This window comes from Sminthopsis crassicaudata, chromosome 2 (genome assembly GCF_048593235.1).
Source record: "Sminthopsis crassicaudata isolate SCR6 chromosome 2, ASM4859323v1, whole genome shotgun sequence".
NCBI lineage: Eukaryota > Metazoa > Chordata > Mammalia > Dasyuromorphia > Dasyuridae > Sminthopsis > Sminthopsis crassicaudata.
Genome location: NC_133618.1, coordinates 43,062,277 through 43,078,225, shown reverse-complemented (window position 1 = coordinate 43,078,225; position 15,949 = coordinate 43,062,277). Strand labels below are relative to the sequence as shown.

Genomic DNA, 15,949 nt, shown 5'->3' with positions numbered 1-15,949 from the left:
ATTTCACCCCCAAAAATGTTAATATGGGTTTTTCTACTTCACTTAACAATACTTTTTATCACTCTTGTCTTGTACTATTGTGTGTTTGTATTTTCTCTTTGAGTTTCTTGGCTGTTGTTCAGAGATGTGACTATACTAAATATGAGATGGAAAATTAACACTGCTGTCATATGATTGTCACATAGCATTTATTAGCTTCAACTTGAACCAAATATTGAACCTTTTTGAATTTTTTAAAACAGTATTCTTAGTAGTGAGACAAACTGCTAGATGTGGAAGGATATAGTGATGATGGAATGAAGCATTATATATACAAACTGGAACTTTCATTCTTTCCACCCACTTCTGAATGGTCAGGAATAGTCAATCTCATTTCTTTAGGGCTTGAAAAGTTTGCAAAGTTCTTTACTTGCATTAGTGCCCTGATTCCAAGGCCAGGATTCTAATCAATCAATCTGCCAAGATATGAACGAAAATATGTATTTCAGAGTTTAAAAATGGATTAATTTGGAAGTAATTAGCCTACATCACAGGCCAATAAATAGATACATAAAAATCTGCAGAGATGATTTATTCATTTAGAACTTTAAGATTTGCAGAATGCTTTACTTACATTATTTCATTTGAGCCTCATAATAAGTATGAAGTAGGAATTATTTCCATCTTATAGAAATGGAAATGGTTAAGCAATTATCTTTTTTTATAGCTTTTTATTTACAAGATGTATGCATGGGCAATTTTTCAACATTGACCCTTGCAAAACCTTCTGTTCCAACTTTTCCCTTCCCCTAGATGGCAGGTAGTTCAATACATGTTAAATAAAGTACATATTAAATATAATACACTATATGTATACATACTTATACAGTTATCTTGCTGCACAAAAAAAAAATCGGATTTAGAAATAAAATGAAAGTAACCTGAGAAGGAAAACAAAAATGCAAGTAAACAATAACAGAAGGAGTGGAAATGCTATATTGGGGTCTACAATATTTCCCATAGTTCTTTCACTGGGTGTAGCTGGTTCTCTTCATTACTGAACAATTGGAACTGATTTGGTTCATCTCTTTGTGGAAGATATCTACTTCCATCAGAATTGATCCTCATATGGTATTGTTGTTGAAGCCTATAATGATCTCCCTAGTTCTGCTCACTTCACTTAGCATGAGTTCATGTTAAGTCTCTCTAAGCCTCTCTGTATTCATCCTGCTGGCCATTTCTTACAGAACAATAATATGCCATAACATTCATATACTACAAGTTATTCAGCCATTCACCAATTGATGGGCATCCACTTAGTTTCCAGTTTCAGCCACTACAAAAAGGGCTGCCACAAACATTTTTGCATATATGGGTCCCTTCTTTAATATCTCTTTGGAATGTAAGCCCAATAGAAACACTGCTGGATCAAAGGGTATGCACAGTTTGATAACTTTTTCAGCATAGTTCCAAATCGCTCTCCAGAATGGTTGTATGCATTTACAATTCCACCAACAATGTGTCAGTGTCCCAGTTTTCCCACATCCCCTCCAACATTATCTTTTCCTGTCATCCTAGCCAGTCTGAGAGGTGTGTAGTAGTATCTCAGTTGTCTTCATTTGCATTTCTCTGATCAAGTGATTTGGATGTGATTACTTGTGATTACAAATAGTTTCAATTTCATCTGAAAATTGTTCATATCCTTTGACCATTTATCAATTGGAGAATGGCTTAATTTCTTACAAATTTGAGTCAATTCTCTATGTATTTTGGAAATGAGGCCTTTATCAGAGCCTTTGAAAAAATGTTTTCCCAGTTTATTGTTAAGCAATTATTTTAAAACCTAACTTGTTTTCTTCAAGGTAATCTCCCCACCCCCATTAAAAAGTTCTTATTGCTACTATTTGCTTTGGAACAGCTAAATGGATATAGTGAGTAGAGTCCCAGCCTCAGATACTGTGTGTCCCCGAGCAAATTTCCTCATCTGTATAAAGAGCTAGAGAAGGAAATGTCAAACCACTTCTGGATCTCTGCAAAGAAAACCCCAAATGAGGACAGGAGAGTTGGATGACTGACACTACTCAATAATTACTTCTTGTTCTACTTTGCTGCAGGGCAACTGTAACCCTCAACTCTTTCCATTTTCTAGATCTGGGTACAGAAATCAAATAAACTCTTTACTATTTATCCTCTTATTCACCGTCTTGTGATGTTCCAGATCAGAACCACCCTTTTGACCACTGCTGCCCTACATAGATTGTCCTCCCATTAGAATGTCTTGTATTTTAGTACTTATATAACAGTGCCTGGCATATGGTAAGCACTTAGGATTTTTCCATGGATCACAGATTTAGAGCTGAAAGGATCAAAGAGTTAGAAGAGACCTGAGAGGTCACTGAAACCCATCTCATTTTATAGATGAGGCAATAAAAGTAAAAGAAATAGACAGGATTCAAACCCTTTCCAAGTCCAACCCAGCACTTGACTTCTGACATTTGTCTTTCACAGATTTTAGATCTGGGAGAAAACTTAACAGCTGTAAAGTCCAACCCTTTCATTTTATAAAGAAACAGAGACCCAGAAGTAAATTGACTTGCCTGAGGTAACAGGATTTGAATTGCAGTGACTCAAAATCCTCACTCCTTTTTGTTTTGGTAGAAACTCACCTTTCCTGGCATTAGGAAATGCACCCTTATTTCTCTTATATTTCAACTTCTGGGAATAAAATTTGAGGAAAGATGATGGAATATTATTTTTAAGTGTTACCCTAATGTTAAAAGTTGATAAAAACTATTGCCAGCTAATGCAGACATCGGAATACAGAGTACTTGAAGTGTAGACAATGCCTATTCTCAAGTTTACAATCTGGTCCGGAACTAGGAGGAATCCATAGTAATGTGCTGTTTGAATCTAGTTGCTAGTCTCTAGAGGGGAAGGGCTGCTCTCCTTAGCTCAGAAAAGTCTTACTAGGGAAAATCTATAGGGAGGAACATAGCACCAAGAGATGATGTCAATATAAAAAAACAAGTCTGGATACATTGTGCTATTAAAAATTTTTAATAGCTAAGGATACTTTCCTCCTTTAAAATATGACTTGTAAGTGCAATCAGTCAACATTTATTAAGCTCCATGAAAGACACAAAGGGCAAAACAAAGTATCCTAGAGGACCACATCCAGGAGGAGAAAACAAGGTATAATAAAGGTATAACATATACAAAGTATGTAATGAATATAATGTAAATAGTTAAGTAATCTTCCGGGGCCAGATGCAGGAGAACGCGAGGGGTCTTGGCAAATGGGCTGAGGGGCGGAGACTGTGAGGTTCTGTTTTTACTATAGTCCGGCCCTCCACAGTCGTTGGGACAGTGAACTGGCCCCTGTTTAAAAAGTTTGAGGCCCACTGGGCGGAGGAGGAGAGCCTCCTGGGCAACAGACAGCGGTAGGTAGGTTTCGGACCTCGGATCAGTGGGAGGGCTCAGTGGGCAGGTCGATTTGCGGCCTACGAGCAAAAGAAAAGCCACGGGCACGTGGGGTGACGGTAGTGGATAAAACCAGCCTCGGGGCCGTGTCCCTGCCTTCCAGAGAAACTTGCTTTGAGGACCTGGGTAAGCTCGATCAGTCTGAAATCATGGACCCAGCCTATATACATAAATAAATTAAATATAACTAATATTCCGGATCGGTGTGGGGAATGGGCAGCGAGCCTCCTTTGCGCCAGGTCATCCCCTCTCATCTCGTCCGTGCCGGGTGGCAGCACGTCTCCCCAGAGGCTGGGCGCTCCCGAAGGAGGGCACTCTCTTTGTTCCCCACGGTGTTCGGTACCTAGCAGGCTGTAAATAAGTGCTAACTGCTTGATTGCAAGACCAGGCAATCAACTCAGAGCCTTCAGCCTATAAAGTGCAAGGAGTCGGCAGAGGAGCGATCTAGGGGCGCGTCTACGCCCCTTCCTTCACCAATGACATCTCAAGTCCGCTCCCTCTTAACTCTTTGCCAATTTCACCCCCAGCTTTTACAATTTGTTAATTCGGGTTGGCTCCGTAAGATGCCTCAAATAAGGTACCATCCCGGGTCACGCCCAAGAAAATGTCAAGCCCTGCCCTCCCGAAGTCGAAGCTCGTGCTCTCCTCATAATTTCTCCCTCCCTCCCCCACTCAAGGGTACAATATGCAGCATAAAATGACCACCAAGGCCCAACTTTATACTATTAAATCCCTCCAAGCCGGGCCAGACCACCGACTTCCGCCCCGGAAGTGACGCAATCGGCCGGCGCAGGTTCATGCTGCGCACGCGCAGGGCTTAACGAGCCTCTCTAGCCACGAGTTTTCCCACCACCACCCTCTCTATGGTTCCTCCCTCGGGATTCGGCCTCTCGGTGGCGGCGCTTTCGGTCCAGCGGGCGGACTCCAGGTTGCGACACCATGGACGGTTACGACTCAGAGGATTTCTCGTCATCCGAGGAAGACGAAGACTACGTGCCCTCCGGTGAGGGATCGTCGCCGGCTTGCGCGCGACCCGAGGATAGAGAGAGAACGGCGGCCCGGTCTGGCCCGCTCCGCCCCCTCGGGCTTCGGCCGCCTCTCTCACCGCCTCCCTCTCTCCCCTCTGCTGCTGCCCCGCCCGGAGCGCGTGCCCGGCTCCTCTCGCGCACGCGCGGCATCCCACCTCTGCGTCCCATGCGCTCTCCCCGCCTGCCCCCCTCCCCCGCCTCTCCCCAGGGAGTTTGTTTCTTTCCTCTAACTCTGGCCGGTCTCCCGGGAGGCGCGTGCTCGGAGTCGGGCGCTCCCCACCTGCGCTTCCCGAGGGGCGGCGGCCCTGGGGCGGAGGGAGCACCCTTGCAGCGTCCCATCCCAGCGTCCCCACGCCGCGCGAGCCAGACCCATGTAGGCGGGCTGAGCCTGAAAAGAATCCCGGACTCTCCGAGCCGGGACAGCCGCCCGGTCGCTCACCAGCTATTCATTCATTCATTCTTTCACTGGAGGAATTCTTGCCACGACTGTCCGCGCTAGAGCCCCAAGGACTCAGCTGCGGCAGCTGATGCAGTATTTTTTTTTTTTAAGTCCATAAGACAAAGAAAACCAAAGGATAACCGAATCTATTTCAAAGTAAACTGTATAATAACGTTTTTGCATATAGTGCCTGGGCCTTCTAGTGTGTAACAGGCACCTTAGAAGTTAGAACTCCCTTATTGTAAAGTTAATAAATCAGGATAGGCAGCTCGTGCTGAGCATTGCTAAACCCTGGTAAGTAGCATAAGGAACTCGGGGCCCACCTGTGCTAGTGACTGCCTAACATGAGGTGATAGTTGTAAAGTACCCGCGAGCCTAAAGCAACACGCAAATACCGTGTGCTATTATGGTGATGCGTGTTACTCTTCCTTTTAACAAGCAGAAATGGCGGTTCAGCAACTTCATTGTAACAGCAGGCTTTTATTATGATTTACATTCTACTGTAGAAGAGAACAAACATGGACAAAGATAACCAAATACGAAATACATACACAGTAAATATAAACCAGAATGGGGCATGCTGAGGTTACTAAGCTGAGGGGGGTGAGTGGGGAAATGGAGGAAATGCTTCCTGAGTTGAGCTAAGGAGATCCAGAGGAGGAAACGGGCATTTGACCACCTATGTGGTCATTTGAACCAGGTCTTTTTATCTCTATATCCCAGCATTCTTTCCATTATGCTCTGTTGCCTCTAAGGGGAACCGGGGAGTCATTTGTGGAAAGGATGGTAACTGGGATAAATAAGATTTAGCAACTTTAGATATCATTTTAGGCATTCTTACCCATCATTTTATAAGGTGAGATCCAAAGATAGGACTAAAATCGGGCCTTGGGATTGGAAGAGTGAGGATTCTCTCCACTGTCCCACAAAGGAATCATGTGTAAGTTCCATGTATATGTGGGAGGCCCCTTATTCGAATTAAAACTGATCAGTGCACTGATACTTTGTTTCTTTTACATCTTTAGTCAATTGTGTGATGGTAAAGATAAGATCAGTTGTGAAAACCTGTATATTTCCTACTGATACCCTGGCCAAGGATATTCTCCATGTTCTTCTCAAAAAGATCATGCAGATGGCAAAGTTGTGTTATAGTAAGATATGGTCTGTATAGTCTTCTCGTTTGGATATCCTTTTTTTGGGTTTTTATTTGCCAGTCATAGTTATTTGAATTTACATTTCTCTAATTGTAAGCATTTTTTCATACATCTGTTGATGATTTGGATTTCTTCCTTTCAAAAACTGCCTACTTATGTTTTTTGATTATTTATTTATGCATTAGAAAAGGTGAGTTTATATACATATATTACATATATATGTGTATGATCTCCATGGATGCGTTTGTGTGTGTCTGTATATGTGTAATATATGTGTGTGTGTAAGAATGTAGATGTCTCATCAGTTCCTTATATATCTTGGATATGAAGCATTTATTCCAGAAACTTATTAAGACTTCCCAATTGACTAACTCCTTTCTAACTTTAATTGAATTAATTTTGTTCAAAGTGGGATAACAGACCAGAATTTTGGGGATGTACCCAAGTAGAACTTAAGAGAAAATTCATATATCTCAACATGATCAACCATGAAGGAGAGAAAGAACAATGAATTGGGTTCAAAATAAAAAAGCTACAAAAATGACTCCAATTAAAAAAATGAAAAACAAAACAAATAAAATCGAAATAGAAAGCTCAAAAATCAAAGAAGAAATTAACAGTTGAAAGTAACACTCTCATTGAAGCAACAACAACAAAAAAGTTTGATCTGTTTTTTGAAAAACCAATAAAGTAGTCAAACTAATAGCTATTTTATTTTAGCTTTATATCTTGGCTATTCCCATATTTTTTCTTTTTTATTAGCATCTTTTGTTTATTCATTTTTTCAGTCTTTCTGAATTGAGAGTTTCACTCTTGGCCAGACCTTATGGTGGGAATGGTGGAACCTTGTTTAGTCTTGGCTTTATACTACCTGAGGTCCTTCAGATGTTTTGGAGTATTGAATGCCATGTTTGAGAACCTTAGGATAGCTGCAAATATTTAATTCCCTCTGTGGTTTGATCTAGGTACAATGGGCTTCCTGTTCTCCCACTTTTAGTTTTTCATATTCCTGACCCCAGTTTGGGATCTTACTGACCTAGCAACAGGCTAATACCTGATTGGAACTGAAGTAAACAGCTTCTGCCCATCTTTTGTGAGTGTACTTTAAGGCTCCACTGAGTTGGAACAGAATACTACAGATTTGTCTTGACTCTGCTAGACAATTATAGATTTCAGCCTTTTCTCATACTGAAAAGGCTCCATGTTCACAATCAGGCATCCAGGCTTCCCAGATGCTGCTTCCTCTTGGTCTGTGTGCTGGGTCTCAGCCCCAGTCAGCATACTCGAAACCTTGGATTTTCTTGCCTGTCCCCTTCTCTAGTATCTGCAGGTCCCTGGGTTTCTCTTTTGATGAGAAAAAAAGTATCCACTGTAGTTTCCCCTTGGATTTCCCAATAACTATTTGGTCTGATGCTCTTCTTCCTCAATTTTTGTTGGAATAGTTATATGAAAGATCTAGACTGTCCTGTTTCCTCCCCCTGTCATCTTCAATTATCTCTGATTTTTTTTTTTTTTTTTTTTTTTTTTTTGCTGGAGAATGAGTGAAACCATCATTCTTGTACCAAATTGGTTACTGACTTTTAGTTACATTGTGTGGTTTCAGGTGGAGAATATAGTGAAGATGACGTGAATGAATTAGTGAAGGAAGATGAAGTGGAAAATGAAGAGGAGCCACAGGAAAACAAAGGCAAAAAAAGGAATTCCAAAGACACCAAAACAAAGTCTCTGGGCATTGCCCCCAGGTAACTCCCTTCCTTGTGGCCTGACTCCAGCATAGCTCCTGGAATTTGGCCCTTCCCTCATTCACTTGTGTTTTTGGTTCTGAAACCAGTCCCCTCCCAGGCTTTCAGTTGCTTTTTTGTTAGGGGTTTGTGCTTGAAAAACAGCTATCCTTTTGCTTTCTCTTTAATTGTGTGGAGCAAAAGAACAAATCTAATTAATAGAAAGGAGAATAAGATTTCAAGTATAAGGGATTCCTGATCTGGAATGAAATCATCTTATTTATATGAGACCCCTGGTTTAATCTTTTTTTTTTTTTTTTTTTTTTTTTTACAATGAATATAGTATAGAACTTTTATTCCCAACTTTTATATGTCAGTGGGCTATTGATTTACTCTGAGGATTTTGGGGGAAAGCATTTATTAAATTCTTTTTTATGTGGTAGGCATTGTGCTTAGTGCTAGAGATACAAATACAGAAGTGAGGCAGCCCTTACTGGGGAGGGGGTGGAAATAATATTCATAAATAAGTAAATTCAAGATCTTTACAAAATAAATACACAGTGATTTGGGAGTAGAGGTACCCACAACTGGGAAGATCAAGAAAGATCTCTTAAAGGATCAATAATTAATATAACTTTCATATACTCCAGAAGTGGAAAGTATTCTCTAAATACCTGATGTTTATTTATTAAAGTGTGCTGAGATTTGCAGAACTCTTCACATCTAGTCTCATTTGATTTTCACAACAATCCTGTGAGGTAGATGCTGTTAGTTTCCTATTTTATAGATGAGAAAACTGAGGTGGTGAAAGATTAAGAGACTTGCCCACTAATTTTTTTAAGCAAGATTTTTTTTTTTTTTTAAAGTATGCTTTGATATAGTTTGTCTTCCTATCACAGACATTTTTGAAGGGGGAAATTCAACACCTTTCCCTCACTTGTAGATGGAACCATCCCTTGTGACATGATATGGTACTTGAATTGTATGATGTACATTGTGCCATGGTCTTAGCCCCTATTTTCTCTTGTGGGAAAGGAGGCATCTATTGCATTAGCAGTTGTCTGGGATCCTCTTTTTTTTTTTTTTTTTTTTTTTTTTAACTCACTCAGACTTTGTCTTGATTTAGTACCTGGTTTTCATTTGCATTGTTGCAATCACCATGAATGATGTTCTTTTAATTCTGCTTGTTTTGGAGCTTTATAGCAGTTCATACACATCTCATGCTTCTCTGAGTTCATCCTCTTCAGCTACTCCCACTGCCCAGTATTCTGCTTTCATTTGGACTCCAATCCTTTCTGCACTTGGGCCTGCTGTTGTTCTTCACAGCTGACTTTTAAGAGTTTGATATGCAGGAAATTTTATTTGAGCCTTTTAGCCCTGTAAGTTGGGCCTGGCCAACCATGAACCAGGAGGCCTGAGAGAGCATGGGATATCTTGAAGTTGGACAAGCTTAAACTCAAGTCTGAGTGCCTTGCATAGTCTCCAAACAATTTCTGTTCCCTCGCATATTGCTAGTGGATGTGTTTAAAAGCTCACATCCTTCTGTCCACCACGTATCTTTTTCTTTTCTTGTAAATCTATTTATTTATTTGTTTTTAATACATATTGCTTTATGAATCATATTGGGAGAAAAAAATCAGAGCAAAAGGGAAAAACCAAATGGACAGATAAACAGAAAAAAGAAAGAAGTGAAGCTGGCATGTGTTGATTTACATTCCATCTCCATAGTTTTTCCTAGATGCAGATGGCATTTTCTATTCAAAGTCTATTGGGATTGCTTTGGATCACAGAACGACTGAGTACCAAGTCTTTCATAGTTGATCATCGCACATTCTTGCTGTTATAGTGTACAATGTATTTCTGATTCTGCTTGTTTCGCTCAGCATCAGTTCATGTCAATCTTTCCAGGCCTTTCTAAAATCAGCTTGCTCATCATTTTTTATGGAACGATAATATTCTATTACCTTCATGTACCACAGCTTGTTCAGCCATTTGACCGTGTATCTTTTTAAAAAATATTAAAACCTGACAAATTACTTCTGAGATGACATTGAATGAAAACACTTAAGACCAGGAAAAGAAGGGAGAAATAGACCTTGAATCTAAGGGCATTGGGGTGATTTATATGAATAGTGACTCTATTCTGAAAAGATCCATCATTATGGGAACCTCTGAGACAGATTGTAGTATAAGCTGTATCATGCTATTATTCAAGCACTGTATCAGATTATAAGGAAAAGTTTCATCTGGAGGGGGAGGGGTTGGCTTTTCTCTCTCCTCTCTTCTCAAATGCCTGTAATAAGACAATACTTTGGGATTCAGTTTTTATCACTCATTCTCATAGATGAATAAATATTCTCAAAACAGAAATATTAAAATAAAAAAATAAATTTTATTTTTATCATATATTTGTTATTATATTTGTTGTATAATCAAACATACAAACAACTATACTTACCTAGTTATTGTTTACATTAAAATTAACCTCTTTTAGTTCATAAAATTTCAATACTTTTTCACTTCCTTTTCAGTCTACAGCAAGATTCTCTACCCATTTATTCTCTTTTATTTGAAAAGATAAATTTTCAGGACAGAGCAGATCAGCATAGGTTAGTTTGAGTTATTCCAGAGCTTAAACTTTTTCCACTTGTGATACCTTTTCGCCTAAGAAATTTTTACACAATTCTGGCTATATATATTCTGGCTAAATCAAACATTTACTGATAATAAATTATAATTTCACAACCTTCCCACATTTAGTTATACGACCCCATATAGGGTTCAAGAACCATAGTTTAAGAAGCTTTGAGTTAACCTACCTGGCTGTCCCTTCCTTCTCAGTCTTCTTGCTGACTCTTCCGTCCATGTCCAGCTGCAGGTATGCCCAAGGCTTTGCCCTCAGTAATCTTCTCTTTCTCTTCCTATTTTCCTTTTAAAAATATTCTTTGTTATATAAAATGGTTGTTTGTGGGGAGGAAGGGGAAGTTGCACAGAGGTGATTAGTTGATGTAAAAACAAAAGATAGCATTAAAGATTACATTTTTTAAAGTTAAGGAAAAAAATTAAAGGCTATTTTCGTAGTCCAGATAGAAGTGTTGAGGGTCTGAGCTAGGTTGGTAGCTGTATAAGTAGAGAGGAGAGGTAAACAAGAGAAGGGACAAAAGACAAAGGTGAGAGAGAAATGGGAAGGATGTCAAAGCCATGACTGTGGGTGATGGCAAGGTGGCTGGCAGCCTCCAACATAAGCTTAGGAGGGGGTGGTCTGGGAAGAGAATCGGCATGTTCTGTTTTGGACCTGTACATTTGAAGTAGCGGGCCCAGAATGTTCAGGAGATAGTTGTTGGGACAGAACCACAGCCCAGCAGAGAACAGGGATGGAGAAGTTGGCCTGGGATTCACTTGCATGGGCCTAAGAATTGACCCCATGAGAGATGATAAGGTGATTTTTCTGAAGTATAGATTCAACACTGTCACCCTAATAGCTCTCCAGTACCCCTCAGATCAAATGTCAATGCTTCCTGCCTGGTCCTTTTCTATCTTTTTGGCCTTCTAATATTTTACTCTCTCCATGTTCTCTGCCATCCCACTGGGCTGGCCACCCCATCTCTTCTCCCTCTGCCTGGGACACTTTCCCTCCTCACCTGGAGAATCCTTAACTTCAGACTCAGCGTAAGTCCTGGCCTTGCAGAAAGGAGGCCTTTGCTGGTTCCCCCTTATGTTTTCTTTCTCCCCAGGATGGTGTCCTACCTGCTGTTTGTCTTTTATTGCCAGCTCAGGTCCCTGTTCTCTTCCCAATTAGATTGTAAACTCCTTGAAGGCAGAGGTTACTTTTGTATTTGTGTCTCCAGTACTCAGCATTGTGTCTGGACTATAGGAACGCACCAGATGTTCCTAAGGGGTACAGTAGGTAGAGAGCTGGATTGGGCCTTAGATAGACCCTTACTCAGAACCCTGCCTGGGGATTGCACTCATTTGTCAAAGTTGTTTTGAACATAAAATGAGGTCACATAAAGTGCTTTAAAATGCTAGTTGTCATTAGGATTATGTGTAAGAAATGTTTGTTGACTGACGAGTTAATATTAAAAAATAAGGTACTGATACCTAAACCAGGTAGATCGAAAACTGAGAAAGAAAATTATAGACCAATCTCCTTAATGAATATTGATGCTAAAATCTTAAATAAGATATTAGCAAAAAGACTTCAGAAAATCATCTCCAAGATAATACACTATGATCAAGTAGGATTTATTCCAGGAATGCAGGGCTGGTTTAATATTAGGAAAACTATTAATATAATTGACCATATTAATAATCAAATTAATAAGAACCATATGATCATCTCAATAGATGCAGAAAAAGCATTTGACAAAATCCAACATCCATTCCTACTAAAAACTCTTGAGAGTATAGGAATAAATGGACTATTCCTTAGAATAATCAGGAGCATATATTTAAGACCTTCAGTAAGCATAATATGCAATAGAAATAAACTGCAACCTTTCCCAGTAAGATCAGGAGTGAAACAAGGTTGCCCACTATCACCATTACTATTCAATATAGTACTAGAAACGCTAGCCTCGGCAATAAGAGCCGAGAAAGAGATTCAAGGAATTAGAGTAGGAAATGAGGAAATTAAACTATCACTTTTTGCAGATGACATGATGGTATACTTAGAGAACCCCAAAGACTCTGCTAAAAAGCTACTAGAAATAATTCAAAATTTCAGCAAAGTGGCAGGATACAAAATAAATCCACATAAATCCTCGGCATTTTTATATATCACTAACAAAATGCAACAGCAAGAGATACAAAGAGAAATTCCATTCCAAACAAATGTTGAGAGTATAAAATATTTGGGAATACATCTACCAAAGAAAAGTCAGGAATTATATGAGAAAAATTACAAAACACTTGCCACAAAAATAAAATCAGATTTAAATAATTGGAAAGACATTCAGTGCTCTTGGATAGGCCGAGCGAATATAATAAAGATGACAATACTCCCCAAACTAATCTATTTATTTAGTGCTATACCAATCAGACTCCCAAGAAACTATTTCAATGACCTAGAAAAAATAACAACAAAATTCATATGGAAGAATAAAAGGTCGAGAATTGCAAGGGAACTAATGAAAAAAAACTCAGAGGAAGGTGGTCTAAGTGTACCTGATCTAAAGCTATATTATATAGCAGCAGTCACCAAAACCATTTGGTATTGGCTAAGAAATAGACCGGTAGATCAGTGGAACAGATTAGATACAAAGGACAAAAAAGGGTACATCTATAGCAATCTAATCTTTGACAAACCCAAAGATTCCAACATTAGGGATAAAAATTCATTATTCGGAAAAAACTGTTGGGAAAACTGGAAATTAGTATGGCAGAAATTAGATATGGATCCACACTTAACACCATATACCAAGATAAGATCAAAATGGATCCATGATTTAGGCATAAAGAGGGAGATAATAAATAGATTAGAGGAACAGAGGATAATCTACCTCTCAGACTTGTGGAGGAGGAAGGAATTTATGACCAGAGGAGAACTAGAGATCATTATTGATCACAAAATAGAAGATTTTCATTACATCAAACTAAAAAGTTTCTGTACAAATAATACTAATGCAAACAAGATTAGAAGGGAAGTAACAAATTGGGAAAATATTTTTAAAAACAAAGGTTCTGACAAAGGTCTCATTTCCAAAATATATAGAGAACTGACCCTAATTTATAAGAAACCGAACCATTCTCCAATTGATAAATGGTCAAAGGATATGAACAGACAATTCTCAGAGGGAGAAATTGAAACTATATCCACTCACATGAAAGAGTGTTCCAAATCACTACTGATCAGAGAAATGCAAATTAAGACCACTCTGAGATACCACTACACACCTGTCAGATTGGCTAAGATGACAGGAACAAATAATGATAAATGTTGGAGGGGATGTGGGGAAATTGGGACACTAATACATTGCTGGTGGAGTTGCGAAAGGATCCAGCCATTCTGGAGAGCAATCTGGAATTATGCCCAAAAGGTTATCAAACTGTGCATACCCTTTGACGCAGCAGCGCTACTACTGGGATTATATCCCAAAGAAATACTAAAGAGCGGAAAGGGACCTGTATGTGCCAGAATGTTTGTGGCAGCTCTTTTTGTTGTAGCTAGAAACTGGAAGATGAATGGATGTCCATCAGTTGGAGAATGGTTGGGTAAATTGTGGTATATGAAGGTTATGGAATATTATTGCTCTGTAAGAAATGACCAGCAGGAGGAATACAGAGAGGCCTGGAGAGACTTAAATCAACTGATGCTGAGTGAAATGAGCAGAACCAGAAGATCACTGTACACTTCAACAACAATACTGTATGAGGATGTATTCTGATGGAAGTGGAAATCTTCAACATAAAGAAGATCCAACTCACTTCCAGTTGATCAATGATGGACAGAGGTAGCTGCACCCAGAGAAGAAACACTGGGAAGTGAATGTAAATTGTTAGCACTAATATCTGTCTGCCCAGGTTGCATGTACCTTCGGATTCTAATGTTTATTGTGCAACAAGAAAATGGTATTTACACACATGTATTGTATCTAGGTTATATTGTAACACATGTAAAATGTATGGGATTGCCTGTCATCGGGGGGAGGGAATAGAGGGAGGGGGGGTAATTTGGAAAAATGAATACAAAAAAAAAAAAAAAAAAAAAAAAGGTGTCACCTACAGAAAAGGACCAGGCAGGAAGCATTGACATTTGATCCGACGGGTACTGAGGAGCTATTAGGGTGACAGTGTTGAATCTATACTTCAGAAAAATCACATCATTTCTAATGGGGTCAATTCTTAGTATGAACTGAGAATCTTCAAAACAACTTTGTGATATCAGTTTCCCCCAAACTTGCGTATCACAGAATTCTTTAAGGTAACTGTAAGAATTGGTAAGAGAGTGAGACAAGTTTTGCTCCATTTTCTCATATCGTCTCTCCTTTTCCTTTCTGACTCTGTTGGCACTCAGGAAGAGAAAAAAAGGTGGACTACTAATGGAAGACAAGGAAGAGAGAGAAGACAAGGTGGAAGCAGAAACAGAAGGAAATAGTGATGAAGAGGAAGAGAAAACGATAGAACCAGAAAAAAGCATTCCATCGGAAGAGGAGAAGAAGAGACAAGATGATGCTCTTTGGGCAAGCTTCCTCAGTGACGTGGGACCAAGATCCCAGCCTCGGCCTCTGAAAAGCCAAACAAAGGTGAGAGCAGAGAAAGTGGAAGCAAATGTTCCCCCAGAATTGTTCCGGTGCTGGTGACCCCAAATTGGGGTGTAAAATTGTGGGTGGTCAAATTGATGTGTTCTCTAGTTCTACCACAAAGGGAAGTAAATCGTCCCCTCCTAGTGACACCCAATGGGGGAGGTCACATCACTCTGTTGGCCTTGTCGAAGAGGCAGCTTCTTTGTAAGAACAAAATTCCTTTGTGAGGTTTTATTTATGTGAGAGGGGAAGCAGCTGTGTCTGCCTGCTGGGACCCAGCTGTCGGGTTTGTCATCACCTAATGGAACTGATTGGATTTTTTGCTGTGTTTTGTAGACAGAAGGAGAAAGCCAAGAGAAGAGTTCGGACAAATCCCTTGTGACAGCGAAAGAGTCAGAAAAACCTAGCGAAAGAGAAAAAGTTAAAATCACCAAGGTGTTTGATTTTGCTGGTGAAGAGGTCAGGTAAGAAGACCATCACTGTATTTGAAACCCTGAGGCCTTCAGATGAGAGTTAGTAGTCCATCCTCCTGACTGCAGCCTATGCAGTGTGAGCACGCTTGTCTGTGTCCGCAGGGACCTACAAGAACATCCTCAGGGGCAGCAGGCTAGGCAGGTAGGCCCAGGACGTGGCCTGCCAATAGAAGCCGTGCTCGTTCATTGCTGAGCCTTTCTGGCTTCGAGCTAGGTCTTTCCCCTCTTCTGCAATAGAAGCATCTGAGAAGGTTTTGAACCAGGGCAGAGGCTCCAGCCTCTTGTTCACAAAAAGGAATTTGATCTTATTCTTGGTTTTGAGTTAATGGATGGAAATTATTTACCATAACTCAGATGTACTTTAGGCATCGTACTTGCTGAATTACCTGAAAGCCTGTTAGGTGTAGGTAAGAGCTGATTTCCTAGGTTGT

General features: G+C 39.8%; 1 protein-coding gene across 1 annotated transcript in view; it reads left to right on the top strand.

Moving 5' to 3' along the window:
- Positions 1-4,291: 4,291 nt before the first annotated feature.
- CFDP1 (craniofacial development protein 1) overlaps positions 4,292-15,949 on the top strand; it is a 161,818-nt gene continuing 150,160 nt past the window's right edge. The window contains exons 1-4 of the mRNA XM_074286015.1: positions 4,292-4,462; positions 7,684-7,822; positions 14,817-15,045; positions 15,382-15,509. Of these exons, the coding sequence (XP_074142116.1) occupies positions 4,399-4,462; positions 7,684-7,822; positions 14,817-15,045; positions 15,382-15,509 (560 nt within the window). The 5' untranslated portion in view covers positions 4,292-4,398. The remainder of the gene's footprint in view (positions 4,463-7,683; positions 7,823-14,816; positions 15,046-15,381; positions 15,510-15,949) is intronic.